The sequence below is a fragment of the Typopeltis vanoorti genome, chromosome 8, assembly GCF_054136105.1.
Source record: "Typopeltis vanoorti isolate ZY-2024b chromosome 8, IOZ_Tvanoo_1.0, whole genome shotgun sequence".
Classification (NCBI taxonomy): Eukaryota; Metazoa; Arthropoda; class Arachnida; order Uropygi; family Thelyphonidae; genus Typopeltis; species Typopeltis vanoorti.
Window position 1 is genome coordinate 113,777,159 of NC_143556.1, and position 14,861 is coordinate 113,792,019.

The following is a 14,861-nucleotide window of genomic DNA, read 5'->3' on the forward strand; positions in this document are numbered from 1 at the left end:
AAAATGAAATCTGTCTGCTACGGGATACTTTCTCTGGTCTTTCCCACATCGACAGTTTCAAATGTCAACAGACTTCAACTAATTGAATTGCATATATCCTCACTTTTGGTCATATTCACAGCCGTAAAAGGAAAGAACGGAATCGGGAGAGAGTAAAGAAAGAAAAAAAATTACACATGGCCTTCCAGAGAAAACTGAAATCCGGATAAATGCCGTACTTCTATAACATTCAAGCATGGTTACGTGTCTTGCGTTCCGCTAAAATCCCTTCAAGGTATAAAGGTACCTTCGAATATTTTAACCTAAGTTCCAAGCTTAGGCGGAACCAGGTCAGTCAAGTTGAGAATGACCTCTGCAATGAAATGTGCAGTTGCTTACCGACGCCCATAGAACATTAATTAACTTCAGAAAGATATTTCTGTAGGCGATAAAAATAGCTGAATACAACTGCGAATATTATTTTTTACTGTTACTGAGATTACAATAGTTTTTTATGTATTTTGATGCATCAGTATTAACAGGAGTTTAAATAGTAGTTAACAAGCAAGTAGCAAGTTTCCACTATTTCAGGGATAATACTTAATCCCCCAACAGCCAAGTATTATGTTGTTAACCATGAAACCGGTTATGATGTCAGTGTGTTTTTTTGACCGGATTAATTCTTTTGTAGGAGAGGGAAAAATCCAAGTTTTGGGGAGAAAATACTTTTCCATCTCAGGATGAAACCGACTAACTTTTCTTTAGATGAAGAAGAAATGTTATAAAGATTTACTTCCTGGACAGGATTCGAGCTTAGATCTTTTCAATAAAACGGCATCACCGATACACCGCCTTTTTTTTTTTTCATTCATCTAAAGATCTATGAAGCTGTCGTAGTTTAATATTGCGAAAAGGAAAACTAAGGCTATGAGCCACATGTAATCCTGAAAAACAAATTAGCAAGATAGCACATAATAAACAGACATAATGTTACTGGCCTCATAGCCTTAGTTGCTTCGGAAGTAATCTAAATAAACCAAGCCAGCCAAATGTATCATGTTGGACAACTAAGTCCTTGTATTTTCTGGATGGTTGGCCAGTTTTACAAAGAAAAATCAGCGTTTACGAGATGAAAAATTTTGAAATTTCAGGAAGACACCTGTATTTAACCATCAGCTGAAAAGTTCTTATAAAGGTTCATCTACTCCTAGACAGAATTCGAATTAGATCTTTCCAATATAGTATCACACTGGTTCTTCCGATTGCATTACGGAGCTCTAGTATGCAGAACGATTTTCATTTCCACTGGACTGGGAACACCAGAAATGATTTTTGTTCCGTTTCAGGTGACCGCTTGGTCGCTGAATACTGCATGTAGTGTGAAATACCTTATCCTTTTAAAATGAGGATTCGCTAACATCTGTAGGTCCCATTGAAAAATATAACGCCTTTCTGACTCCCCACATATGGTAGGTGTAGGCATTCCAGATAGTGATTAGGCTTCAGCTTAATCTGAAAATGTCAATCTTTACTCATAATCGAGGTATGAGAGAAGGGACAGCAAAACCACCCTGAAACTGTAAGCTTCCAGAGCTCCACAGCTCTAGAGGGGAAAGAGGAAAAAATAAGCAAAATACAAGGAAATTAAGGTTAGGAAACTGTCTCTAAAATCTGTAGCAATTATATTCGTTGTTCATAAGGAATTATATAATCCTGTCATCATTCGGATATGGTGGTCAACTTCTAACCTATTCTTTTGAGCCCATTATCGCAACTCGCCGAAACTCTATCACAATGGCAGCCATGCAATGCACCTACAGACAAAGCCACATAATTTGGGTTCTGTGTCTAGTGATCCGTGAAGGCCGAGATGCTACAGAGATAATATAATAATAAAGAAGCAAGTATCCATAACACACGAAATGCTGTGGGCGATATGACAACAAGCACAGAAAGTAATTTTTAGTGTCACAAACACTGGAATTCGAATGTATTTTAAAGTGGATTGATGTAATAAACGTGAGGATAGTAACAACATATAGTAGAGATTAGTTAACTGGAGCAAGTTTAAATAGCCAGACGATAAACTCACCATTAATGTCAAGGTTGGATTTTGGCATTCCTCAGCATAGAATAGGAATTACCTTGAACTAAAAACAAAAGACCGCAATGCCTTACCTCGGGACGCGTCTACACTTCAGCGATTGCCTTTCTATTAAATGTAAAAATGTGTGAAAATAGAATATCATGATAACCTCATGATATCCTTTGAAGCAAAGAAAATTAACTTAAACACCCACCCGCACAATAATTACACATATTTATGGTCTCAGCTAGCACTTTCAAGTTGCCTCTTATCGTGTAATTAAATTTTTAAAAAAAGAAGAAGGGCGGTAGAGTATTTACACAGCTTAATGATCTACTAAAATTGTGCAGGAACCCTTATAAATTCATAATGAAATGTAGCAAGTCATGTAGATGTATCACAAATGAAATATTACTCATGATTATTGATTATATTGTCTCATTAGCACAAATGTTATTTCAGGATGGGATCAAAATGGTGTCTATTGTTATCGTTTCTTTGACATCAGACACTCGTGGTCACGAGCAGCAGAAGTATGCCGCAGGTAAGTTATAAAGTAGTGAAAATTGTAGACACATTTAATTTTTAAAAAATTTGATTGTGATCATAAGTATAATAAATGAGTGTACGAAATACAAAATCCAGCATCAACATCTGAGGCCATGTCTTTTTATTACTCTTTTAATATATAAAAATGTTACTTAGAAGTAAATTTAGCTTTAGATCGAGAATTTTGATATTTTTTGTCAGTTATTTAAAATAGGAGCTACAGTACATGAAGAGAAAAAAAAATCAGAAACTCATCAGAACTGAAAAAACTGTTACACAAAGTATATACCCTTGTAAGTAGACCACCAGATTGCTACATTAATATCATACTTTGATATTTTTTGTATGATTTGTTTTAGTTTCAATAATTTGGTGTTACTCTGAAAAGTAAGGACTGCAGTTGAATACCTCCAGCAATCTTTCGCACAGAACCGTTAATGTGCTACTTTACGGTAGCTTAGGTTCTGTCTATCTCTTTGTATTTTTCTCCTTCGCTGCCTTTCAGTCATCAGTCACCTTCCAGACAACCACACGAAATGAATACTAAACCGTATGTTAGTAGCAGATTTTTTTCCCCAGTAGGAAACTGTCCTACTTTATAGATTAGCTAAGATTACAACAATATACTTATGTTTCCGGGTAAATGGCCTCCATTCTCAATCGATTTGTAACGAAACAACTAAAATGCATTCCATCGGCCAACCTCCATTTTTATTTGCTTATTTAATGTGCATTATCATAAAATATTGCAATAATTTCAGTTTCTAGTAATTAGAATAGTATTAATTAATCTCCTTCTAATGGAGGAAAACTGAATTGGGACAGATACTTTTCTGTTATCAACTGATATGTGACAGTACTTCCGCTAATAAATAGCTTTACGCTATTAGACTACATTTCTCATAATTAGACAGATATATCTATTTTGTTTCATGAATATTTATCTGTCGAATACAGGCATACAGATGTTTGCCTTGCACTACATTTGTATTATTAAGAACGTTAATTCTTTAGATCAAAAGCAGGGAGTAGAAATGTGTACAGAAAGAAGGGAAAATTTATTATATAAATATCGAAAAAAAAACAGATACCTTTATTATAAAAAAAATCATACTATAGACAGTATTGATAATGGCATTTCAACAAAGTACATAACTAAGTGATTTTTTTCCTCTGATATTTAACATGTACAAAAATCGCTACAAAAGCAGCCATTAATATAAGCTCTTAAGGAGAGTTTACATTCTAGTCCCTGTTTTTCACAGTTAAATTAAAATGAAATCTGTCCACTTTCATTATAACTCTGTTACCGATTCCGTTCTTTCTCTCGTCTGTTAAGCTGTATTCAGAAATTAGCCAAGTAAAACTAAGGTCCTCTTTTTACCTTAAAAAGAACTCTGACTAATAACTCTGTCCTGATTTTCTCTGTCAGTTGAGTTACTTTCTTATCCAGTAATTCTGATTTTCTTCCCCGTTCTCTGCATTTAACAAACAAGTTGAACTGAAATTCTCAAACTAGTTGTTCCACTTCTATCAAGTTTTTTTTTTTTTTTTGGTCTTAACACATAAATTAATTACTTGGTTTAATCCTGATAAAAAGGACATGGCCATGTTTACGATCCCACAAGAATTGTACGTCATGTGTAATTCATGCAGTTTAATGAGTAATGCTATAATTATATTCAAAAAACCAATAGAAGATTCCCAACAAATAATGTTATCGTATTTTGTTTTCTTAAAGAAAAGGAGGGTTGGGAAGCGACATTAGACCCAGAAACCCATGTGTATAATTGTGTCATGATAAAGGGTGAGGTGAGACTTTATTGCTTAGTCCTCAACACACACACACACACACACACACACACACACACAAGACTTGGAAAAAAAATGGAATTCTTATTTGCAGTGGGTAACGTTGAACAGTCTTCGAGCATATTTTACTTGCCAGGCGTATGACCTCGCTAAAAGCTAACTTTCAGATATTAGCATAACCTGTTTCTAAACCAGTTAGTTCACGAGACGCAGCATTAAGTGTTTTCCGCCTCTAGTCACGACCTAATGACTTCAAGATGCGGTCGTAGCTCTAGAAGTACGCATTATTCTTATTTCCTGTGCTGATATTCGCAAGAATTCTAGCATTCTTCTTTCTGAATATCGTTGGGCAAAAACCGGAAATGCTTAATTATTTCTGTTCATTAACTATATTTCGATTTAATGTACTCTTTATATTTCACGGCAATGACGAACATAAAATGGAATGATAATTTTCTACAAAAAACAAACAAACACGGATGTATGAGTTCATATTGTAATTACGGAAATGCACTGTTCCCTGCCTCCACTCCCCCACTCCCCCACACACATTCTATAATGTAATGTTAAATAATACAGTGTAATAAAATATAATGTAATGTTAAATAATAAAAAAAATCGACAAATTCCCTTTTTTTAATCAGCAAAGAATCATGGCTAGGAAGAAATCCATAGAAATTAACCAGCATGAAAATAATATGAGACAATTTCAAAAGAGACTATTTTTAAAGATGAACGCAAAAATGATTGATTCATGAAAAGTTCATCTCCCCCCTGCCGAAGAATGCAATTAAATAACTTCGAAACGAGGCTGTAGATTAATTTATCTTATTCTATATCCTTATAGAATAGTTATGTTACCTTGCAACGATATTTTATTATTATTATTACCAACTCGTTTTACATGTGTGTGCACGCTTTAAAAATTGCTCTTGCATATCACCAAGACACCTTTTTATCTTTGTAGGCTGGATTTGTCTCGGTCTGTTAGAAACTGTTCTTAAAAAGTAAAAGTTTCAGATCTCTAAAAATCAGCTCTGTGACTGGCAAATATCTCAGACACCACTGAGAATTATTGCAGTGCAGTGTTATTTTTTTTTATTCAAGGACTTTAAGTTGAACCGCAGATTCTAGTATTAGTGTGAGTGCAGTGGCGCACCCAGGGAGGGGGCCAAGGGGCCCTGGCCCTCCCCAAAAGCAAAAGGAAAAAAACACTAGAAATTTTTCCAAAAATCTTTTCCTAATTAAAATTCTTTTTTTTTTTAATTTATGTTGTGTCTTCTATTTCTATACACTTATGAATTAGCGACCACATAAGGTGGGAATACCCTATAGCTCTCGGGAATCACGGCCGCTGTGAACGCAAGGCGAACGAAGTAGTGCTCTTGAGGACCGAGCGCTACTTCGTTTGCCCGAGCCGGGCTAGAGGAGATCACGGGTATCATGTATTGGCGATCACTGCAGATGCTCAGTCATAGGTCGTATGCGATGTAGTGTGCATTCTCAAATCGTCTACTCAACCCCCCCCAGATTAAATCATGAGTGCCCCCCCCTCAAGATTAAATATCTTGAGTGCTCGGCCCCCTCCAAAATTAAATCCTGAGTGCGCTACTGTGTGAGTGTGTCAGTTTTTATTGGTTAGTGCAGTTTCAAGATCTTAGAAAATAAAACTACTATTTTATATTTTATCTGTAAGAAACAGGAATCAAGTGTGGATATATTCTAAAGTATCAAGCAAAATATAATGTTAATTAATAAAAAAAATCAACAAATTCCCTTTTTAATCAGCAAAGAAACATGGCTAGGAAGAAATCCATAGAAATTAACGCATGAAAATAATATGAGATAATTTTAATCTGATAAACTCGTGTTTATTTAGTTGAGTAAGCACGAATATAGTTGAATATCACACAGGAACACAATCATAAGCAACAGATAACAATGAAAATATGTTACAATTTTTGACAGATTATAAATGGATGGATCTCTGAATCACTTATACCAATTGAATTTCTGCTGCCTTACTCATAAAACATTTCGGTTTCATTGTGTGCATTATCTTATACGTGTTCCTTTTTATTTTTTACTTGTTATGTTAATTAAATGGTTGATCTTCTTAACATTACAGAAAATTTTCAATGTTTGCGCAGAAAAAGTGGTTACAACTATACTTTATCTAAACTCCTGTAGATAAAAATACGGATATCGAATCAGTAGTTGGGAGTTCAGGCGATCTGAAGATCAATTGCAATTTAAAAAAAAAAGTTTAGCACGTGAAAACAAATAAGTCTCCCAACTCGAAAGAACAATATTATACCGTGAGAAATGGCACGGCATGTTATAAACAAAGATGTATTGCATTGTAGTTTAAGAATATGACGACCTTGCGGAAAATGTGTCTGCTAAAACAAATAAGAGTTGGATTAAGCTTTTACACAATCAGTTTCCTGTATAGATGACCTTTATGTCCACTCTGAATGCCTTGTGTGCTATCAGATAAATAGGCAGTTGTTTCAAGAAGCCTTTTATGAGATTTTGCATTGTGAGTGTAATGGTTTCTACCTTGAGAGGCCGGTTTCTTTAAGACCGTTATTTGAAAAGGCCCAACGTTCTAGCACGTTACTTAGAAACAACCACGTGTTTCACAGGAAATTACGTAATATTACTGTTCCAGCAAAGTAGAGTGATGTACTGTAATTTTTACTTAAGAATATAATTTTTCGCAAAGATATCCGACAACGAATATCAGTTATATATGTAAATGTTTGTTTGAACTGCGCCCTTTCTGCATGCCTTCTAAGTAAAGCGTCTACTGAATAGAAAAGTTCAGAAAACTGTGCGTCTTCAGTATTTCTTGCGCTGAGTAGCCATTTGATGACGCAATATGAGAAAAAAATTCACCGAAAACACTAAAGGAAGAATTTTAGTTAAAGCGTGCAACTATTAATCATCAGTAAAAACTGTCTTTATGTGATTATTTTAGTTAAGACCCGAAACAATTATTTTATGTTTCCGGTCTTAACTATGAAGTGACTTGAGAAGTCTTAATTACTTCATACAAGGTGAATACTTAAAATAGAACTCTTAGCGTGTATGCAGATGTACTGTATTTCTGCACTAAACACATCTTATACACGGTATCCAAATGGACACCTGCTTTCATAAGTAACGATTACTCCCAAGTCACTCATTGTGTGCCATCCCTAGCATTGAAGGTAGAGATTCAATCAATGCAGCCTATCATAAATTCGCAGAGCTTTAATTTATGGTAGTAGAGAATCCTTTGAAGAAATAGAGTATCAATAAAAAAAATCCCATGTCTATTTAATTCCTATAAATAGACGATCACACACACACACACACACACACACAATTTTATCAATTTACAATTGATACCAGCAGGTGAACTCTAATATCGGGTATGTCCATCTTTGGCTTTCATCACCTCCTGCACCCTTTGAGGAAGGCTTACCACCAATGTAGAGCAGAAATCGGGTGGAATTTGTCTCTATTCCTCCATCAAAGCAGCACTGACTTCAGTGACATATCGAAGACGCGCTGCTCCGGACTTCAGTCGCCTCTCCAATTCGTCCCACAGATGTTCGATGGGATTAAGCTCAGGACTCTGCGCAAGCCAGGGTAGTCTTTTAACACCCATCTCTTCATGCCATTCCATAACAGATGCAGCTTTGTGGCATGGGGTATTGTCGTCTTGATAGTAACACGGGTCCGTTCATTAAAAACTCCACAGTGTAGACAGCACCTGATTATTCAGAATATAAATGTACTGAGCTGCCTTCATGGAACCACGGACAACGACCAGTGGTCCCACTCCAAACCAGCTGAATAAACCCACATCATTACTCCCCCACCAAACTTTACTGTGGATACAACACACTGGTAATAAGCGTTCACAAGGCTGCCTCCACATCCGCACCCTGCCATCGGACTAGAAACAGGTGAACCTTGATTCATCGCTCCAGAGTACCGTTGTTTACTGGTCAATTGTCCAGTTTACAACAGGCTAGATGAGCCGCCTTGTTCGTTGTTGTGGTGTTCGGTTTGTATTCCACTGCTCTTCTGTGGAAATCCAGTAAATGAAGTTCTTTTTGTACAGTATTAGTACTCACCACGGTGTTATTACTGGCGTTCTGGAACTCATCACGAATGGTCTGTGCCGATTGTAGCTGGTTTTTGAGTGCCACCCGTTTGAACACCCTGTTGTGGTCCCTGTCAATCATTTTTGGCGGGCTGCCTGGGTGTTTTCCTGCACTACTAATGCCAGAACGTCTCCATTTGTTGATCACATCGCCAACCATTGATTTGGATGCTCCAGTTGAGCGCCAATGGCACGTATGACATGCCACCAATGTGACAGCCCACGATGACACCTGTCTCGAAGTCACTGAGCTCACGTCGTGTTGCCAAACCACCTGTATTGAACTGCTACGATGAATATATATATGTGTGTGTGTGTGTGTGTGTGTGTGTGTGTGTGGATTTTTTATCACTTCATTTAAATCCTTGCACTTGTGTTGCTCTTGCAGTTACATATGCAAACTCATGTTCTTCCACATTCCTTTCTGTAGTGAATTTATTGGATTATTGCTTTTTTACATTACAAAGAAATTTCCTGATGTGTTGAACAATTATGGCAGTTAGAGAGGACAGTGTTCATTTTTTAATTTTTATTATGTATTTTTTTTAAATTATTATTTTTAATCTAATCACTAGGATCCGAAGTTAATTTGCTAGCTTCGTCTGTAGCCAGTCATTATTTAGGATAAATCAGTATCACTAATGAGAAATTATATGTTGCGAATTTCTCATAACGATGAATATGTTATTCATCGTTATATCAGCAAAATTCCCAGTTAATAAACATAACGTATTTGTTACGCGGAGAATTATCACTTGAAAACTACAAAGCTTTTTGTTTGCTTCTCGATTTTTGTTTTATTCTTTAGTGAACCGCCAATATGTAAATCATAATTATTACATGTTTGTCATCCTTTCAACCCTAAAGATTCTTTCTTCCCCTCACTTATGGCTTATAAATATTTCTGTAGTTCAAAAAATTAAAAAGATCGAATTCCCCATACACTCTGAGAATCCCCTTCCTGTTCTATTTTGAATACCCATATTTGCCATGCAGTTTTAGCACGCACTATAATATCAATGCTGTGACTATCCTTGCAATATATCGAGGGTATTCAACTGCTTGACTGCCTTCTGAACACGAATAACCAAATATTTTTCTTCGGACTACGATACCTTGGTTCTTTACTCATCAGTGATCCTGGATGTATTGTGGCGTGTAATTTAGAGGTTAAATCCCCAAAGAATGATTGAAGTGTGTTGCATAACTTTCCGGCAGTTCATTACCACACCATTTGAGGTCTGCCGATGCTGATTGAACACGTGTTTCAGGACAGATAGTTTTGCAGACAAAGAATTTGTCCTTTGACAGTCTGATTCGTTATTTGTGAGCTGCCTTGCAGATATGATCGATAATGTTATATGGAGTGGGGGGGAGGGATTCTGAAAGCACACTTCCTGGTTATTTGTGTTTCAGTTAATATTATTTTTAAAAAAAAGGTCTATCTACATTTACAGATGTGATAAATTCAGTCGTTGACCATCTCTGCATATAATGTCCATCTTAAAATGTTAATTAATATACAAAACATTTTATATTTTTCTGAAATTGAACTCACTTTTCAGCTATTGCAGTATTCTTATCCTCATCTTCAGTTCTTAACGGCTGCGTGTCTTTCGTCTTAGACACAAATTCCATCACTGCTTATACATTTTAATACCATTAGGCTTCCAAGGACTAATATTATCGTTACAAGTCATGTTCAATATTCAAGGACGAAATTGAACTCATTAAGCTTTCGAGGAAATAGGACGCTGTGATGTATAGATCAGGATCATCTAATTCATCCATTACTGCCCATGATCGTGTTCCGAACACGTGAACTGTTTCAATGAGAAGTTATCCTTCCACACTTCTATCAGTGACGAATAACGTCCATGACTTAGTAATTACAATAAAATAAGAACTATGGACTACCCTCTCTTGGGAAATCTTCTGGTAAGAATGGGCCACCATGATAAAATTAAAAGTGCAATTTGATTTTAAAACAAATATCAACGATATAACTTAGATCACTCCAGTTTCGTTTCCTTTGATGTTGTGCAACGAAATCAATGAACTGTTTTTAACTTGTGAGTAATTTTCAACTTCAAAGATAAGATTCTTAAAGTTGACATCACTAACTGTTTTACAGCATGACTTTCTGGTAACACTTTGGCTCTGCAATGCTTGAAAAAAGCCCGTTATAGTTTTCATTGTTATCGCTGACTAGAGGAATAGTTTCAGGTCTTTATTTGTAAAGTTTCAGAGTTAGGTGATCGTTGGCAAATATATATTTTTTCCGGCTGGAAACCCAGTTTTTAATCCTGAAAGTTAGCAAAATCAATCTAGAAATGCTATTTCAGACAATACTATACCAGTTAGAGTATAGAGAATAAGAGTAGCAGCAGTTGTCGGCCATACTCTCGTCTCTCCTGTGTCCAAAATTAAGGATAGAGCTGGCTGCCCACAGATTTCCAAAACTGATTTGAGGTTAAAAGATTTCCCCCTTCTTTCTTTAAGAATAAAAGATGTTAATAAATTTTGATTTAAAAATAAATAAATAAATAATGCTTAAGGCTTTCGACATACGATAAGAGGAACATAAAATAGTGATATATATGAAGTGATTATATATAATCATTACCTCTTTCGGGAATCAGGCCTGTGACATTTTAAATGAGGAAGCAACTTGCCGAGCCTGTGAGTATTACTGGGAGTTTTTTTCATAACACACCACTGAAAGGCTTGTTTTCTATCATCTAGTGAGAAAAATATCTTTCCTCCAAGTCGCTAAACAGCGAAAGCAATTCAATTTCTTATGAGGAAAGGAAGAAATTTCCTCGTAAGTAGTTGTACTTCTTTGAAAGTGCGCAAAAGTCAACTGGAGCTTGAATTTCAAAGATCAAATTTTCATTCCTCTCTAGTTTTCAAATGAAGTCAAGTTGTTAGGCTGGGTACTTTTAATTTATCCAAACATTTTTATTTTCCTCTCCATCCCTATAAAAATATTTTGTCTGTGCTTTAATATGAAATTTTAATTTTTAAGTCGTTTTATTATTTAGATATATGAACTAGATTGTTTATGCACATTTACACTCTTTTTGCATTTAAAATAATTAGCATTCGTATGTCTCTAAATTACGTCGATTAAATTACGTAGTGAATCTATGTTTTTCGGGATTGTGTTTAGGTGGGAGATGAATGTCATCACCCGTCTGAGAAAATGGTCCTCCTTAATGGAGGCCTGAAGTGGCTTGAAAAAGTTCCATGTTCGGTCTCTAGAGCAGGGTATCCTTACTATGTAAAAAATAAATAAAAACATAGAAAATATATAAAATCAATTAAAAAATGCAACAATTCCTAGCCCACCGCCGATGCAAATGTACCATAGGTTTAAAACTTTCATGGGTGAGTGTTAAATAAAAAATCAACTTAATTAAAACTTAAGACAAAAATCATCTACAACCTAAAAACATTCCCATGTTTTCATACAATAGTGGGACTCTAACCCATAGCCTGTTTTCTGAACATCTGAGACGCTGGACTCACTCCGTTTACAGACCTGTACTAGGTTTCTCATTTTCATCATCAAATTCGTTTTCTGTAATTTATCGTTGCACACTTCTTTTGGTCTTGTTTATATTTCCTTTCATTTGAAATTTTAATGCAGCTTTTACTGTTTCTCACAGAAATATGTGACATTAGATTGCACACATTAGACATTAGACAACGATATATATTTTTTAAATTCTGGAAAAAACTGAAATATTGCCAGCTAGAAGTTACTGAAAATGTTGACGAAGAACCCAATTCCAAGAAATAAGGTTTTCAAAGGATTGTTTACTGTTAAACGAATTAAATAAATTACAGGCTGATTCAGAGTACATAACATTTTCTATGAAATGATCATACACCTGTGCAAAATATCAAAAATACATCTGAAAATCCGCAGAAATCACATATGCATAGTTACGTAACAACTATTCATAATATGCAGAATATTCTATCCAATTTGAATGTTTACTATTTGACAGAGGGCGGAGGGGGACCAGAAGCAGACTGATAAAATAAATGGAATTAGCAGGTGTCACGGTCATGCTTTTTTACCAAGCCCATCTTGGACAGTTTACAGATTCCAGACGAGTAGTAAATCATTAGACCATGTCAGTTGCACAACCTTAACCAAAATACTTCACTCCAATGCCGCCAATAAGAACAGAGATTATCGTAACTGTGAAATTTATATATAAACAATATAGTGCTATTGTGCAGTTCTGAACAGGAAATGCTTTCTATCTATGGCTGTTATAGGCACATCAATTCTAGCATTCAGTCTTGTCTATAAATAAAAAGAAAAAAATCTCTACCTAGCTTTAAAAACAGTGATGTGTATTAGTTGATGCCTCTTCTTACATCTCATTACTCGAATCTCACTTCACCTTTAATTAACTTTAGGAGTTTTAAAAGCGTATGCTATCATTTCCTGTTTGTGAAGAGTAGTCATTTTCTGACAATTTCTCATAAAAAAAAGTCAGAAAAACTCATTTCCGTAATTGCAAGATATTCCCCCTAGCCATTACGATATGTGTTGAAATCAATGTATGTATGTGTGTCCTGGAGCCCAATTTAATGTCTATTAAAGTACCCAGGTATTACGTCACAGCCTGCTTTCTTCCTGTATTCCTGGGTCACGCAACATATCCAGTTTCTTTCTAGACAATATGGTGCAGCTGATGATATTGTAGCACGCTAGAGGGTCTGGGATTCAGCGAAATGTGTTGTTAATTTAAGTTCACATTGCAAAATTTATTCGTTGTATTTCGTCAGTCTGTTGTATCAGTTGCATTCACTTATTTACGAGTACTTTACATTCCTATAATTAATAAAGAACGAAAGCAAATTAAGGGGGGAAATGTGTAGTGATTTTAATCTGGAAAGTAGTTGAAATGATAATAAAAATATCACAAAAATATAAATTAAAGCAAAATAAATGAAATTACCAGAAGTTAATGATTAAAAAAATCGAATAATTGCATTAAGTGGATATCTTCAACGAAAAGCATGTTATCTTCAGCAGATAAATATTAGAGGCGAAACAAACAAATATTTAAAATGTCTAACAAACGGTGGCACTATTCACACACGACATTCATGTAGCATTTTGTTTTATTTTTATATCAATAAAACATCGATATATCAATATTTTTTATATCGATCCAACAACTGAAGAGCTGGAAACCTATGTTTTATTGTTATCAATATTTATAACATTTCGTTATAAATATTTATAATATTTATAACAGATCGATATAAAAAATATCAATATTTTTTATATCGATCCAACAACTGAACAGCCTGTCATGAAATGGGGGAATTTATGCTGCTTGAGATGGTAGTATTAAACTGGATGCAGGTAATCATGTACTGCCTGAAGACTTAGACACGCATGTAAGCTATATTAGGATTCGGACTAAGAGCCCGCAGGTAACACGGACACGGCGTTATTTGGCCAATAGAACACGTGAAACATTAGGATTAAGTAGATCACATGGCCTTGCTTATTCCTGGGATTCTTTCCTGAAAGTCGCAAACCTTTTTTGAAATTTAAGTGTGTAGTCAATATCCATACATACCATTCTAATTTCATATTTGCAGGTAACGTATTTAGCGATTAAACATGCAATTTTTGTCATTTTTAATGATAGAATCAATCTATGTCCGAGGTGTATTGAACATTTCGAAAGAAGTCGAAATGTATTGAACATTTCGACTAACCAGTCGAAATATTCAATACATTTCGACTGGTTAGTTAAATATTCCTTCCTCTTAACTACTGTACTTTGATTTTAACACCATTTTTTTTCTTAATCGAAGCAGTGCTCAATTCTTTTTCTTTTTCTTTTTTTCTTTTTTTTTTATTTTCTTCTTACTTTCCTTATCGAGCCTACCTTGCCTACTTTAGCTAAAGTTATCAAGACTAAGAACAAAATATATTTTTTTTTCTAATACCATAAAATTGAGTGTCATAATATATTCTAATCCTTTGACGATTTTTATACTGTATATTAGAAAATTGTATTTGCAAAAATTGGTATTTATTTTTATTTTGGAATAAATATAACATATGCACATAGCAGGATTACTTAGGGAAAAAATGATTTGTTATTACAATATGGTGAAAGTAATGGATCATTAATAACAAGATCTCAGCAAGTTCCTAAATCATAACTTGTTGATTTTTACTTATTATTTCATTTTTAGCTGTCCACTTAATCAACAGTGCTTGTATTTATG

The 14,861-nt window shown here is 34.9% G+C and overlaps 1 protein-coding gene across 1 annotated transcript in view; it reads left to right on the forward strand.

The window, feature by feature from the left end:
* The first annotated feature begins 209 nt into the window (after positions 1-209).
* LOC150104294 (uncharacterized) overlaps positions 210-14,861 on the forward strand; it is a 636,238-nt gene continuing 621,586 nt past the window's right edge. The window contains exons 1-2 of the mRNA XM_090396452.1: positions 210-274; positions 2,511-2,609. Of these exons, the coding sequence (XP_090252578.1) occupies positions 210-274; positions 2,511-2,609 (164 nt within the window). The remainder of the gene's footprint in view (positions 275-2,510; positions 2,610-14,861) is intronic.